Consider the following 13,761-nt stretch of genomic DNA (forward strand, 5'->3'; position numbering starts at 1 on the left):
TAATTTAGGGCTTCAATTAAGCTTTCGTCATAATTTTTCAGGATTTCCCTGATGTACTTATCCCCTTCTTTACTATATAAGACGATGTCAAATCCGCCTTTGTTTTTTCCAAACGGCAAATGGATGGGCTGAACTATCTTAAGTTCTTCATGTTTTTCTTCATTTTTCTCCCATTGTTTTCTTGGCAAAGTGGAAAAAAGACAAAAAAAAAAAAAAAAAAGGAAATGCAGAAATGTCGGGGGGAGTGGATGGCTCGCAAATGTCGCAGGCTCGTCCCTCCTTATCCAACCACAGAACTCCTGCTCTGCTCTTCTTCCATGGATTCTCTCTCTCCCTCTCTCTCTCCTCCTCCACCTCCTGTGCAAGCCCAACATCAAGAACTCCTCAGTGAACACCAACAAGAACACTAGACTCGGCTCATCAATGGCTTCCGCAACCACCAGACCCACCTTCTCCTTCCACCTCTCCACAAACCCCAGAGTTGTCACCCACCACCACCACCACCACTCCCTCGCCACCCCCTGCACCCCCAGAAAGCTCCACCACCTCGCGGCTAGGCTGAACCCGCCATCCCAACTCCGCTCCATCGACGTCTCCAAAGAAGACAAGCCCACCTCCAGCCAAGAGCCGCCCGCCCCGACCACCCCGCCGTCCCCGCCCGCCCTGGAGCAAGAAGGCCCGCCCCCCGACGACCAGGGCTTCGACAAGCGGCGCCTGGAGGAGAAGTTCGCGGTGCTGAACACGGGGATCTACGAGTGCAGGTCGTGCGGGTACAAGTACGACGAGTCGGTTGGGGACCCATCGTACCCGATCCCGCCGGGCATGCCCTTCGCGCAGATGCCGGAGGACTGGAGGTGCCCGACGTGCGGGGCGGCCAAGAGCTTCTTCCAGAGCAAGAGCGTCGAGATCGCCGGGTTCGCGCAGAACCAGCAGTACGGGCTCGGCGGGAACGCCCTCACCTCCGGCCAGAAGGCGGTGCTCATCTACGGCAGCTTGCTCTTCTTCTTCGTCCTGTTCTTGTCCGGTTACTTCTTGCAATAAGTTCAAAAAATTGAATTCGGGTTGAGCAGTGCCTGCTTTTCTTTCTTTTTTCTCTTGGGTAAGAGAAATCATTGTATGTTTGTGCAAAATAGAATTTTAAAAAGAAGTTAAAGTTGTGGAGAAGAGACGCCAATAAGAGTTGGGCAGTTGTGCTAATAGCACTGTTATATAGCTGTTCGAAGTTAGAGTTAGCTCAACTCTGTAATAATTACCATCTTGTCGATCCTGCAACATCTCCTTCGATTTGAGGATTGCCAAGTACAGAGGATGCAAAATCTGCAGCAGCAAACCACTCGTTTCGAGTGGTAGAAAGCGTGCCTTTGCACTTGAGGGCCAATCTCCATCCGGCCCGAAAAAACCTTTGCACCACCGACATCGGTTAATGTCTTGGCTAGATGGCTCTTAACAGCTAAGATGACAATCTCAGAGAAAGAGCCTAGCAAAGATCAAATATAGTGGGGGACAGCCGCTGGTCATGAAGTCTCTGCTTGGGCTTCCAGGGATTAAAGCGTATTGCAAAGTTCCCGTGGCATTTAGGCAAAGCCAAGTGGAAGAGACATAAGCATCGACCATGGTCCATCAACAGATACCCATCGATCCCGATTTTCTAACAACACCATGGATGATCTACAACTGATAATTTCCCTAGAACCACTATCTCTGAAGATGAATAATAGATCACAGCATTTTACAACACCGGAGAATTAAATAAATCCTACAGATGACCATCTCCTGCGGATATGACACATAAGTGTGGTCCAACAGCCAATAAATCTAGGTTCCGTTGTGAGCAGGAACGCCTCCTCCACAGTAGAGTGCAGATTATAAATATAGACCTCTTGAAGAATAAGTAGAGGTTGGTTAAGTTTCTGTATCCACAATTGCCCCAAAGGAATCAATCAGCAGGTAATTTTCTCAGAATTACCCGCCAGCAATCGGTATGAGAACTGGAGCTTGAGCGGCTCGATATCCCATTAAGCTGAAGAACTCCACAGATCTTGCTGGTTTAGACATGTTTCGTGAAACACTGTCGTTTCATTAGAGATAAACCATTGAGATACCAAGGAGCTCTATGGAGGAGGAAGATCAGATGCGTTTTGACAAGATGGCTGGTTTTCCATACCTGACGTCTCATTTGACACCCGTGTCTTCACCTGATAGACCGTTTTTACCTGCTTCTCCGATACTCCTCCAGCAACAGCTCCTTGTTCCCTATGAACTCCATTTCCAGAACTCACTTTGCTGATCCATTTGGTGGGTGGGGGTGGCGGGGGGCCCACATTTTGCATAGCCTGATCGGGTGTGAGTAAAGAATGCCCAGGATTGGGGGTCCTTAGTGACATCGGGACATTCTGTTTAATTCTGACACTATCTTCAACTGCCAAAGCAGACATTCCATTCCTTAAAATCCTATGCTGCTCTTGATTTTGAGATCTATCCATTGTCCTCGCAGACTGTTTGCTTCCTTGCCAACCATTTGATGAAGGTGGATATCTCGAATTCCCAACTATGCCTTGATTGTAGTTGTAGTCCCCATAGTAGTGGTGGGGATCTTCACTGAAGCCCCTTTCGTACCCAGAGGGACCAGCTGGTCTCGGTCTATTAAATGCGCAATATCCCAGAAAGTTATGATTGCGTGGTGGTTCCAAGATACCGGAGGATTGACTGTTGTTGGACTTGATATTTAGTGTACTTTTGACAAGACGATGAGCTGCTTCTCCCAGCATTGGACCGACCATTGCTCCAGGTACTGATGGCCTACAAGATTACAAGCACCGCATTTAGACTGGGGGGAGAAAAGAGAGAGTCGTCTCCAAATAGAAAGAACAGGGGAAAAGGTTCTCCAAAGAATCCACAAACACACTCAAAACCTGCAGGAGTAACCAAAAAAGATTTTCCAAATGTCCCTGGTTTCAAGTTCATTCTCAACTGCAAAACATATTTGCACCACAAGCCTCTAAAGTGATACAAACCACCAATGCAGCAGCAGAAATAACAATGGATAGAGATATTAACTGAGACAGCAAGAACATCAGAATTCACTCTCACCTTTCTCTTCCCTGCTGGCGCCTACCACTGTTATCATCATGCCATAACACAGGGAATGGCTTGATATCCAAAGGTCCTAAAACCTACAAAAGCGAACAAGTGAGCCATCCATTTTCTCGTCACAACATCCAATATAAAGAGACCTAAACATTGACCTGAAAAAGGTTTTCCCACATGAAATGACCTGCGCTTTTCAGCCGTATTGATATATCACGAAAATGTAGAAAGGGAAAAAGCCTCAAGTAAAATCAAACACAGAGCCCTACATAATGCACATAACGTTTTTCCCATTATTTTTTATTATTAAGGGCATCATGTACCTTGGGAGGAATGACAGCACCAACAGGCGGCCTGGGGATGTGCTTGCACTTTACAGGATTGAGATAAGTAACATTACTGCGAAGCAAAAGGGATTGTGAATAATTCGAGTTTATTGCCCAAGAATTACAAAAGCAAAAAAGCAACTTACAATACTTGATTGTTCACAATATCCTCCAATCCATGGAGAGGTGAAGGAACTACTACATTGGTCAGTGCATTCCTCTCAGTTAGCCAGAGGTATCCGTTCATTCCACCGCTGTGAAAGATTGGCAAAAAATGTATGTAGCAGAATAAAAAGTTAAACAATGGAAGCCTCGTAAAATATACTCATAAACTTCCATGTAAGAAAGAGGCTTACTGACCTAACATTTGTGTCAATCGGTACAGGATATCTTTCATATGGCCCTAGATGATAGCTTAGTTGGTAGTACGAATAAACTTGCAGAGACAAAGGATGAACCTCATGAACATAGAGCAAATCGAACTTCACACTATTCCGAAGTTGCTCCTCCTCCTATATAAACCAAGTCAAACTGTGAGCGTTCTCGAGCATCAGGAGAAGGATAATTCAATTTACAGAGGAGTTGCAGATAACAATGCCACATAAGAAAATCACGAGCTGACGTTGGACAAAAAGAAAATCAAAAGGCGGAAACGGCATGGATGACTCTTGGAGTTCAACAAAGTCAGCCTACAAATTCCACCTCCAAAGAACATGATACTCCTTGCCTCAAACCCTAAGCTAAGCTCAGTATTGATTAAGTAATGGTCTCCAAATAAGTAGGAAAATATCCTTGCCAGAATATTAAAGAACAGTGAAGCATGGAAGCGCCCTGAACCAAAAACTCAGAATGGGCAGTAATTAAAGAAACTCATTTGATCCAATATAAGTCTTGCAAAAGAGCATGTTGAATAAATGTCAATACACGGAAGAAAATCTCAAGTTACAAAAAGATAGAAATGAGCTACAACAGTCCAGTCAGGTTAAGAAAAATAAAATTCAAGATAAGAACTTTCTCACTGTTAAAAAAACTTCTAGTTTCCTCGTTTCAGTGAGCAATTTCTTCTCGTCGATGAACGGCAATTTGGCAACACCCTGATTCAAGAAAAATATACTTTCCATTATTCGCACAAGATAGCCACAACAAGAACAATGTCAGGACAAGTTAGACCATACCTGCCATGCAAATTTCTTTCCATTCATGTCAATCTCAAAATCTGTCAACATAATAACAAGGAAAAGTTGAGAGACAGAGAGAGAAAGAGATAGAGAGAGTTGCATTGATAAGCATCACCTGCTCCTGGTTAGTATACCTGAAGGATAAAAGTCGAGGATTGGTGAGGAAGGATCCGTCATCAATTTCCTGTACTGTTCTGGCAGAGCACTTGCGCTGCAACACCAGATATGAGTTGTCTAAGCAGAAAATTTGAAGTACAAAAAGGGCTAATAGAACGGTCCTCAATATTATCAAGAGCAAACAAAGAAACCTTGCAGATGGTAAGGTTCCCATGAGCTGATCAAATGGCTTAAAAGGCTCGCCCACGAAGAATGTGATCTCCAGACCAGCTAAATCCTTGAGATCAGAAGCAAAGGGAGCATAATGGAATGGATAGTACCTGAGCGAGTATGCTTACAACTTACAATAATTCAGATACAAAATAATTAAAAAGCTAATAAACAACTAGCGTAGCATGACAATCCAAATAGCAACTGATATTAACAGTAGCAATGACAGTAGGGAAATCATAGTGTCGTAGGCCTATATACATTTCGAGTAAAGCTACCCAGGAAATGGAGCATGCAGGATTCATCTGACTAAACAAAATAACAAGATTTTCGCTCAATATCCCAGCAGTAGGTCTTCAGAGTATTGTCCACCATGCACAGTTTATAAGCACGTTCTAAGGCAATGGGATCAGATAAGTGCTATTAGAAGGCATGTCAAGATGGATCAGTATTGCTCAATGCAGACCTTATTGGTAAAACTCACCATTGCCAGGATCGAACACCTTGGTAATAATACCAACAGACCCAACATAAACCTTCAACATATTTCAAAACCTACAAAGCAGAATGCCATCAACCATTAACCTCGATACAAAGCTGCAGTCGTAATAGTCAGAGAGGTAGGAAAATACTAGCAATCTAGAACTTCACGAACAAGATAAATTAACAGTTATCTCAGGGCAAATGCACTGAGGAGGCCACACAATCTGGAATAAGGAACTGGAATGAAACTGAAGCATCTGACTACGAGAAGTCATCTAACCGATAAGTCCATGACATATATTTACAATGCTAAAGATACGTACTGCAAACATGAAAAATCCCAGCGAGTATTATACTCACGAAAAGATCAAGCCACAAGGAAGCTCCCACTCTTTTCTATCACCCTCAAATTTGGCACCCAGTGGCATATGGATTTGAACCAAGCAAAGACCAAACTCAAATACATAAGCAACTACTTGAAATACTTCAAAACATCTATTTGCTCAGATAGCACCAGCTTAGTTCACCAAAAACCCTTTTGAACAAATGATGGAGCCAGAATGTTCCAGCCGTTCCTAAAATCCTTAGAGTCAGAACATTGCAGCTTAGTTGACCGCTACCCTTTCACCCAAAGATAGAAAGAAAAGCAAATGCCCTACAACATTTCGTCCAGAATATCTGTCATACTTAAAGTTGCCTAAGATAAGCAGAAAATAAATTAGCCTCATTCAAAGTTCAAATGCAGCTGACCAAATGCTATTCAGATCCTTTTTCCAAAGAAATCACCAAGCAAAACAATCTCCATGAAAAAGAACACTTGTATATGGAAATTGACGTAAAAAGAACAACTTCCCTCTTGGTTCATAACAGCTGCTCAAAGCTACGTAACTTCCACATTCACACAGAGTTGCAGTCCAAATAAACATCTAAATGTAAAGGTACTGCTATTAAGAGATTCAGAGTCTGAAGACTGCTCTACCATCCACAAACTAATTCCATGCCAAAAACAATTACAAATATTAATATCAAGTGAAATAAGCACAGGACACTTCAAAACATATAAATTCTATGTTACCAAGACGACCAAGGCGAAATAAAACCAAATCAATTATGAGAAATAACACTGATATTAAAGAAAGCAAACTGAAAGCTTCAAGATACAACAAAACACTTACTGTTTCCTTCTTAACTCTCTCTATCTCATTCGGCGTTGACACGTGAAATTTCTCTGCATAATACCTTTCCTTGTATCCAGGCTCCCCTAATCTAACCTGACTTCAAATAATAGTGTATCAAATTCAAGAATTGATTATTCAGCATGTAAAGCTTCTCATGTTTTCCATTGAGATATTAATAATGTAACTGACAATGGATATAACTCATCCACAAGAAACATACCAAAAAGTCAAATTTCTCAATTTCTCTGACTACTCAGAACATGTAAAAGATAGATCATTCTCTTCAAAACATTTAAAAATTAGCATCTTTATTCAGAACGTGTTGACTTGAGAATATGCAGAAAAAAAGAATCACAGTTCACTAGCACAACATGTGAAACTTAACTTCTCCCATCTGCTTTATCCCAGAAAAGAAAAGAAAAAATAAAAACAAAGGCACGCAAGCAAAGATGAACATAGAAAAAATACTATGGCCCCCCAAAAGAGAGTAGCATCAATACCATTCAAGCTCATGTACGGTACACACTGGACTCCATAAAATATCACTCATTATATAAGGTTATACTTTTGGTTAGACAGAGCAAGAATTAAAGAATGCTAACATCTACTGAACACAGAGTTGGGAGTAACCAAAGCCAGGAAGATATACAAGGAGCCACGTAAAGATTAGTACATTCAACATGTTAAATGCACATCTTTTCACCTAATCCCTTCATTAAATCCGAGCCTCCAATCAAAGAACTAATTTAAACTCAATAATAGTCCCCGCCCAAACAAAACTTCATCAATGTTATTCATTACAAAAATCATGACTTGCCACATTTCAATTTCCTTAATCAGCTGAAACTGTGAAACAGAAAATATTCACGTACCACACGTTAAGGTGAAAACCAACTCTTTGCATACCTTGTCAACAGCTGGACTTTGTAATTTGTCTGACGACTCTCTTCTTGATCTAGATCTCATTTCTTCATTATTCTCCAGTGCCTAGAGAGAATGTCAAGCATAAAGTCAATTAGGACTGAATAACAGCATTTGCACTCACTAGTCCGTACTAAAAGTGTCACGGTTTTCAATTGATTATGAGCCCTGAACGACTATTTTCAATGGAATTAGGAACAAGAAAGCTATTTCCACTCCACTTGTTCCGCGAATAACACCAAAAGGAACTGAAAGCATTTGCATCGTTCTTCAAATTCTCCATCACATGCTGCATTACAAAGATGATTGAATTTATAGCATTCATAAATGACCAAGGATATTAACAGTACCTGCTGTATACGAGCCCGCTTCTGAAAAATTTGATCTTCGTGAACAGCAACAGACTGGATAAAATGTTCTACTCTGTCTAACAAGACCTGAACACGAAAAAGATATTAAACTTCTCATCAAATACTATCAATACATTAAATTTTACAAGAAATGAAAAGACTAATGGATTCACACAACCATCACAAACTAAATTGCATTGGCTTTTCTACCAAAACCAAAAAAGAAATCACGAAAAAATAGACTCTGCATGTACTAACTGTTTTGAGATGTTTATTCACAAGAGCTATAACAAAAACAGAAGCAACCGCCCAAAAAAGAAAATGTCTTTCCAAAATCATACTGAATGGAAGCTAAAAATTACAAGAAAAGCCTTGTGGCAACCACATTTTAAAGAAGAAATAAGCTCTTCAACAAACAAGAACACAAAACGCAAAGAACTTGTAGTAGAGCAACCAAACGACGAATTCATCATCCAACCACAATATTTACCCAACTGGAAACTGCATATCAAAGGATGCACAATGAAAACTACCTCGCCTGCTTCAGTAAGGTAACCTCCCATGGCAGTGAACTCCCTCCTATAAACCAACATTAGTAAATTGATAGCACCCTGAAGAAACAGATAGATGCACAATGAGCATTCTAAATCCACATAATTATAGAGCACACAGAATAAACCCAAGCAAAACCATCAGGTTAGGATGAAATCGTGTCTCTATTTAGGCAAAAAGCTGTTAACATCTTAGGTCATGATTGCTGCCACTCAGAATAGTGATCAAAGGACCTAGATGTGACATACCTCCCTAATCTCCAATGTAGGCATATGTGGAAGGAAGTCGTTGCCAACGAAGAAACATAGGAATACAAAATCATCCACTATCCTTTCAAAATCAATCTCAAACGGAGGGTCCGGAATGTCCAGATCATGCTGCAAGTACTCCCGGAGTACCCAAATGTTGAGGAACTGCCACATTACAAACAGTTAGGCAAAAGAAAAGAGAGGAGGAAGAGACTGAACATATAAATCAGAGTCCAACAAACCTGATATTTCTTCTTGTGGATGGGAATATCATTTGCCATTTCATTGCCAGCCGTGCCACGACATTCAGCAGCCAGATGACCAACTTGGCCGCACTGAAAACATTTTTCCTGTTGTCCTGGGAAAGTGACCACCTGCAGATTTATTAAAAATAAAAAACAGAAAATGAGATCCCGCTGAATCCCACAAACGCATAATGAAATTGGATAAATCTATATACCTCTCTGAGTATTGAAAAGTGAATCTCATGTGTCGCTAACGAGAGCATAATCAGGTCAGCATCCTGATTACAGTGAACCAGATCAGATAATCAACACATGGTAACTCAAGAGGACTCTAAAGTAACCAGCTCAGAAGAGGGATAGCTACGAGTACAGAGGCAGTGTAAAAAAAATATTTACCAGGCCATAAAGACAGTGCCGAGTGTTCGGATTAAAACCAGGAAGGTTCCTTTGCAATCGTATATATGACATAATCTTGTGCTCTCCTTCCCCAGGAACATTTGCATCAGAAAGAAGAACCTTCAAGAATCATCCAATGCAGCCGCATAAATAAATATAGAGAGAAAGAATCCTGAAAACAGAGTTTTCCCCAATAGAGATGAATTACTCCATGGGCCAGGAATTGTCCAATGTCAAAGGTACTAAGAAAGCTGATACTAAATAAGATGTCGCCCAAACCTTTGTCTGCTGCCAGCCAGGATAACGATTTAATCTCACTTGTATATAATATTGAAGTGCAACAGAAAGAACTGCCATGAATTGAGTTCCAGGAGTAATGACATTTGAGTCGCATGTTTCTGGCTTTTCCTTGGGAGCAAGAATTTGTCCCTCAGCCTCAAATTCTTTCCTCAACCGTTCCTCTTCAGCTTCCTGCTTGATTGAAGTAGAGGTCAAAATCTTGAAAATAATGTGATCATCAAGAATTATAAGGCAACTTGAGAAACATTACCGCATCAGCTGCATCTTTTGCGGCCCTAAAACGCCGCGACCGCTGTTGGTTCATTTTAGCTCTTGGTGCGACTCCATCTGCATATTTTTCAGTTAGATTAATCTGTGTGGTCAATGAGGAGGGTAATACAATACCGAAGCTTACCAATTGCCAGGTAAAGAAGCTTTCTAGGACGAACCAATGAGTAGACATGATCAGTATAATCAAATATTGCCTTAAAGACGTCATCATAGCTAGCAGGAGGAGGCTGCACAATCAGATAAAGTTAAAGTCGGAGATATTCTATGAGGAAGTAAAACACAGATGATACGTTGAGACAAAAAAATTTGCAAAGTCATTAACTCGGGGGGCAAAAAAAAAAAAGAAATTTTAGGCCAAGCTTCATATATGTTAGCATAAACTTACTATAACTTACACCATGTACCCAGGGGCATTAGCTCCCGCTAGTTCCCACCTTAGGTTGGTCGTTGCTACAACCTGCTTTACTTATTACAGAAGAATCCTCGCAAAGCTAAATAACAATTCCTAGTGAATGTGGCTACTGCCAAACCCTTCACATCCCCGAAGCATAAATGTTTGCAGTCCTCAGACCCAACTACTCTCTCTCTCTCTCTCATATTTCATCAGTTGAAATACAAAGACGAGCCAAAATCGTCAGAACCACGCAGAAGCATCTATCTGCAAGCACAAACCAAACATACTCCAATGTCTCACCTAAATCATAAGCATCCCAAGCAATATTTCCATGCAAAGCCAATATCACCCAGTATATTCCACAAAAAAACTCGCACGCACACCTAATGCGCGTATATGTGGAAGACTGACCAAATTTTAAAAAAAGACTCCATTTCCAACATTCACCTAGTAGCCTCTCAAAGAAGAATCAACCAGGCCATTCATCTTAACATCTAGTTGACCTCCAAAAGAAAACCGTTCGCAATTCCAGCTCAAGACCACCAAAATTCACAAGAACTCGAAAACACAGGCGCGCGAGGAGAAACACAATACGTACCCTGCCCTCGGGGTGAAAGCAAGGATGGATGATCCCATTCATGTCGAGGTACAGGTTGTCGAACTCCATTCCGTTAGGGTTGGGCCTGGAAGGGTCGATTGGCCGCGCGACGCCGTTCGAGTCGACGAACGGCTCTTCTTCCACGACCTCCGCGATCGAACTCGCGTACCGATCGGCGAGCCACCGGTAGAAAGCGGGAACGCCCATGATGCGTCTTCGAAATGAATGGGCCTTGCTCTGGTGAGTCAACTCGGGGAGAGAGAGAGAGAGAGAGAGAGAGAGGATTTGAGACGGTTCGAGATCTGCCCTGGGCGGTGATGGCGCGAGGGCTCGCTCCGCGAGTTGGCGTGTGGGTGGGTCAAACGTCAAAGTTGGTGCGGGCCGAGGACGGTGATTTGGTCTGTTTGGCTGCTGGCACCTGGATAATCTTGGATCGGATAATTTTGAATTAACTCGGTCGAAATATTGTCCTTTTAACCTATCTCATACCAAGCTCGTGATGTACCTATAATCTGTCAGAATTCCTCCCATCGCGAACCTGTATTGCGTAATTTCAAATAACTAAAAAGGACAATAAATGTCTAATTCCACTTTACGTGCCGATTAAGCTTTAGACACAACTTTCTCTTTTCAAGAACTATCGTGCTTGCAATGTCTTATTACAGGATATAACATATCTAATTCAAGCAGAAAAACTCGAAATCCTATCGATTAAGGAAAAAGAATTGCAAAGTCAAGTACACAACTACCTTAGCTAAAACTTTGGCTAAACCGAGCTTATTACGAAACGACGCCGATGTACCTTTGAAAGTATGCTCACGATAAAGGAATGCTTTTTATCCATTGTAAAGTGATATCTCGAAAACCGAAATAAAAACGGCTCGTCTAGACTCCACGGAAGCCGAATTCGAGTGGGGCTAAAGTCATTTTGGAGACATCCGACAAAATTAGTTGAGATTGTACCATTCATTTTTAATCTCTTGTAGCAACCTCGTACGATAAGGACGGGAAGTATCACTTGAGCAAGAGAGCTCGGATAAGAAATGACTCTCTCGACAAGCTCCAAGACAGCGAAGGGGAGAATAAAACAAAGTTGCAAGACATCTTTTAACATCGGACGTAATTTACATGTACTTAGAAGCTGAATCAACTCATAAGAGACATCTTTTAACATCAGACGTAACGACCAATGATAATTAGCGTGCTCGGTTGAGACATTAATTCGATGAATGGTCTTCCGAGAAAGTACCTACCTATACGTCCAATGATAAAATCACGAGTGTCAATACAAAATTGGATGACCGATTAACCGAGAAAGTGCCTACATTTATGTCCAATGATAAAATCACGAGTCTCAATATAAGACGGGTCAAAGCAAACAAAACCTGAAGTGAATTTCATTCATGGATATCACAAATGGTAACACAAAGTGGGATCGCTTCATATGGAGAGGTATTATTCCCGCGTGATTTTCGAAATGTGGCCATCAAAATAACGAGATCTGACATTGACTTTTGACATCTCCGATGAAATCTACAGCATGAACACTAGATAATGTCAATGTCAACGCCTCCCTAATCTGCCATTCGGACATGAGAACGAGCCGAACTTTTGATGCACAAGATGTTCCGACGGGCGTTTTTAAGGAGATGGGCATGCCGACGCTCTACTCTACAACTCGTAGCGAAAGCGTCGGTCTCCAGCCATTGCCTGAAAAAGATTTTAGAGGGTTGCTAAAGTTTGCAGGGGTTTCCTGTAGGTTTTTCAGTGATCCAACAGATGGTTTGGGCACCAGGAATTATCCATTAAGCAAATAGTGCCTGCCGTTTCTGCAACTCGTGTTAGTTGAATTGGCGAACAAGGAGGGATTTCCCACTTATGGGCAATACTACTTGATTGTTCCGTGACATGAAAATTTGGGGCTGGGTGAGGAGGTCCAAGGGTAACACATGATTACGAATGCGATGGCATGGCGTTTGCTCCAAGATGCGAATCTTGCACAAGCCGACCGGTCGAATGAGATGAGTTTTAGACCACGGACGGGAGAACTCGCCCTCGCCATCACAGACGTGGTGTCTGCTTCACAAGAAAATCGGTTTTCATCTGCCGATAAGTTGGAGACATACTTAGGAAATCGCTCTCAACACATTGATAGAGCTGGTGAAAATCAAACTGCTCAGGCTGCACGCGGAGTGTTATATCGGTACTGTACTCTTCCGATCATGTAAACTTTCGTGTGAGCTTCTGTAATCGTCTTGTAAGGGGAACGGCGGCAATTAATAGTTCGGATTTGCTCTTTTGCTTCCTCCAATTGCCATGCTTTGCTTTCTGTGATCGAATTAGCCATATGCATAAAGCTGATAGGGGTTCCATTTCACAGTCCATGAAGATGTAAACATCCAGATCTTGATGGACATGACCATACCAGACCTCAACTTGGGCAGGGCAAGCGCTTCTATTCTGGTTCGTACAGATTCAGTTCTGGGGCCAAAGATAGTATTAGTTCTCAAACGAGCAATCGAGAAGACACTTAAGCATCTTCAGGTGTAGATATTGTTCCCCCAATGATTGTAGTACCAAGTACTTCGTAATGTAGATCAGTCCATTAGCTTTTGGCAAGGCAAAATGACACTTTATTACACCTTCGTGACTCGACCCTAAAGGCCAATAGGATCAGTACTAGTCGGTCCGCAGGAACGATGTCCATGGACAAGAAACTGTATCTCAAGTTGCAGAACCCTCAGATCAAGGTGTGCATTTCTATCGCGCTAGATAACATTTCTTGGCAACTTAAACCATTTCTCACGTTCCTCATTTATTTCTTGTGTGTTGCATCCAGCTCTATGCTGTAGAACCGGCGGAAAGCGCAGTATTATCGGGTGGCAAACCTGGTAAGTCATGATCTTCG

General features: G+C 41.9%; 2 protein-coding genes across 2 annotated transcripts; one reads left to right on the forward strand and one right to left on the reverse strand.

The window, feature by feature from the left end:
• The first annotated feature begins 216 nt into the window (after window positions 1–216).
• Window positions 217–1,249, forward strand: LOC115743896 (rubredoxin). The gene has a single exon (XM_030678888.2). It carries the CDS (start codon window positions 424–426, stop codon window positions 1,039–1,041), a length of 618 nt encoding a protein of 205 aa, XP_030534748.2. The 5' UTR covers window positions 217–423; the 3' UTR covers window positions 1,042–1,249.
• A 415-nt stretch (window positions 1,250–1,664) lies between these two features.
• LOC115743894 (5'-3' exoribonuclease 4) lies at window positions 1,665–11,210 on the reverse strand. Its single transcript, XM_030678885.2, has 22 exons — window positions 10,854–11,210; window positions 9,986–10,088; window positions 9,842–9,918; window positions 9,571–9,762; window positions 9,292–9,411; window positions 9,111–9,173; window positions 8,893–9,024; window positions 8,651–8,815; window positions 8,384–8,461; window positions 7,851–7,937; window positions 7,486–7,566; window positions 6,577–6,672; window positions 5,403–5,473; window positions 4,900–5,028; window positions 4,726–4,802; window positions 4,589–4,629; window positions 4,433–4,507; window positions 3,774–3,925; window positions 3,560–3,667; window positions 3,411–3,486; window positions 3,091–3,173; window positions 1,665–2,799 (listed from the first exon to the last, which is right to left on the reverse strand). The coding sequence occupies exons 1-22, from the start codon at window positions 11,058–11,060 to the stop codon at window positions 2,112–2,114; spliced, it is 2,901 nt and encodes a 966-aa protein (XP_030534745.1). The 5' UTR covers window positions 11,061–11,210; the 3' UTR covers window positions 1,665–2,111.
• Window positions 11,211–13,761: the final 2,551 nt, after the last annotated feature.

Source organism: Rhodamnia argentea, chromosome 1 (genome assembly GCF_020921035.1).
Source record: "Rhodamnia argentea isolate NSW1041297 chromosome 1, ASM2092103v1, whole genome shotgun sequence".
Classification (NCBI taxonomy): domain Eukaryota; kingdom Viridiplantae; phylum Streptophyta; class Magnoliopsida; order Myrtales; family Myrtaceae; genus Rhodamnia; species Rhodamnia argentea.

What these genes read in the sequence shown, in the direction of transcription:
- LOC115743894 (XM_030678885.2), bottom strand. Translation starts at nt 11,060, where the DNA reads ATGGGCGTTCCCGCTTTCTACCGGTGGCTCGCCGATCGGTACGCGAGT. An exon ending in TCCACAAGAAGAAATATCAG is followed by an intron (nt 8,816 to 8,892) that starts GTTTGTTGGACT and finishes GTAATGTGGCAG; the next exon opens with TTCCTCAACATTTGGGTACT. An exon ending in CCTCGACTTTTATCCTTCAG is followed by an intron (nt 4,630 to 4,725) that starts GTATACTAACCA and finishes TTATGTTGACAG; the next exon opens with ATTTTGAGATTGACATGAAT.
- LOC115743896 (XM_030678888.2), top strand. Translation starts at nt 424, where the DNA reads ATGGCTTCCGCAACCACCAGACCCACCTTCTCCTTCCACCTCTCCACA.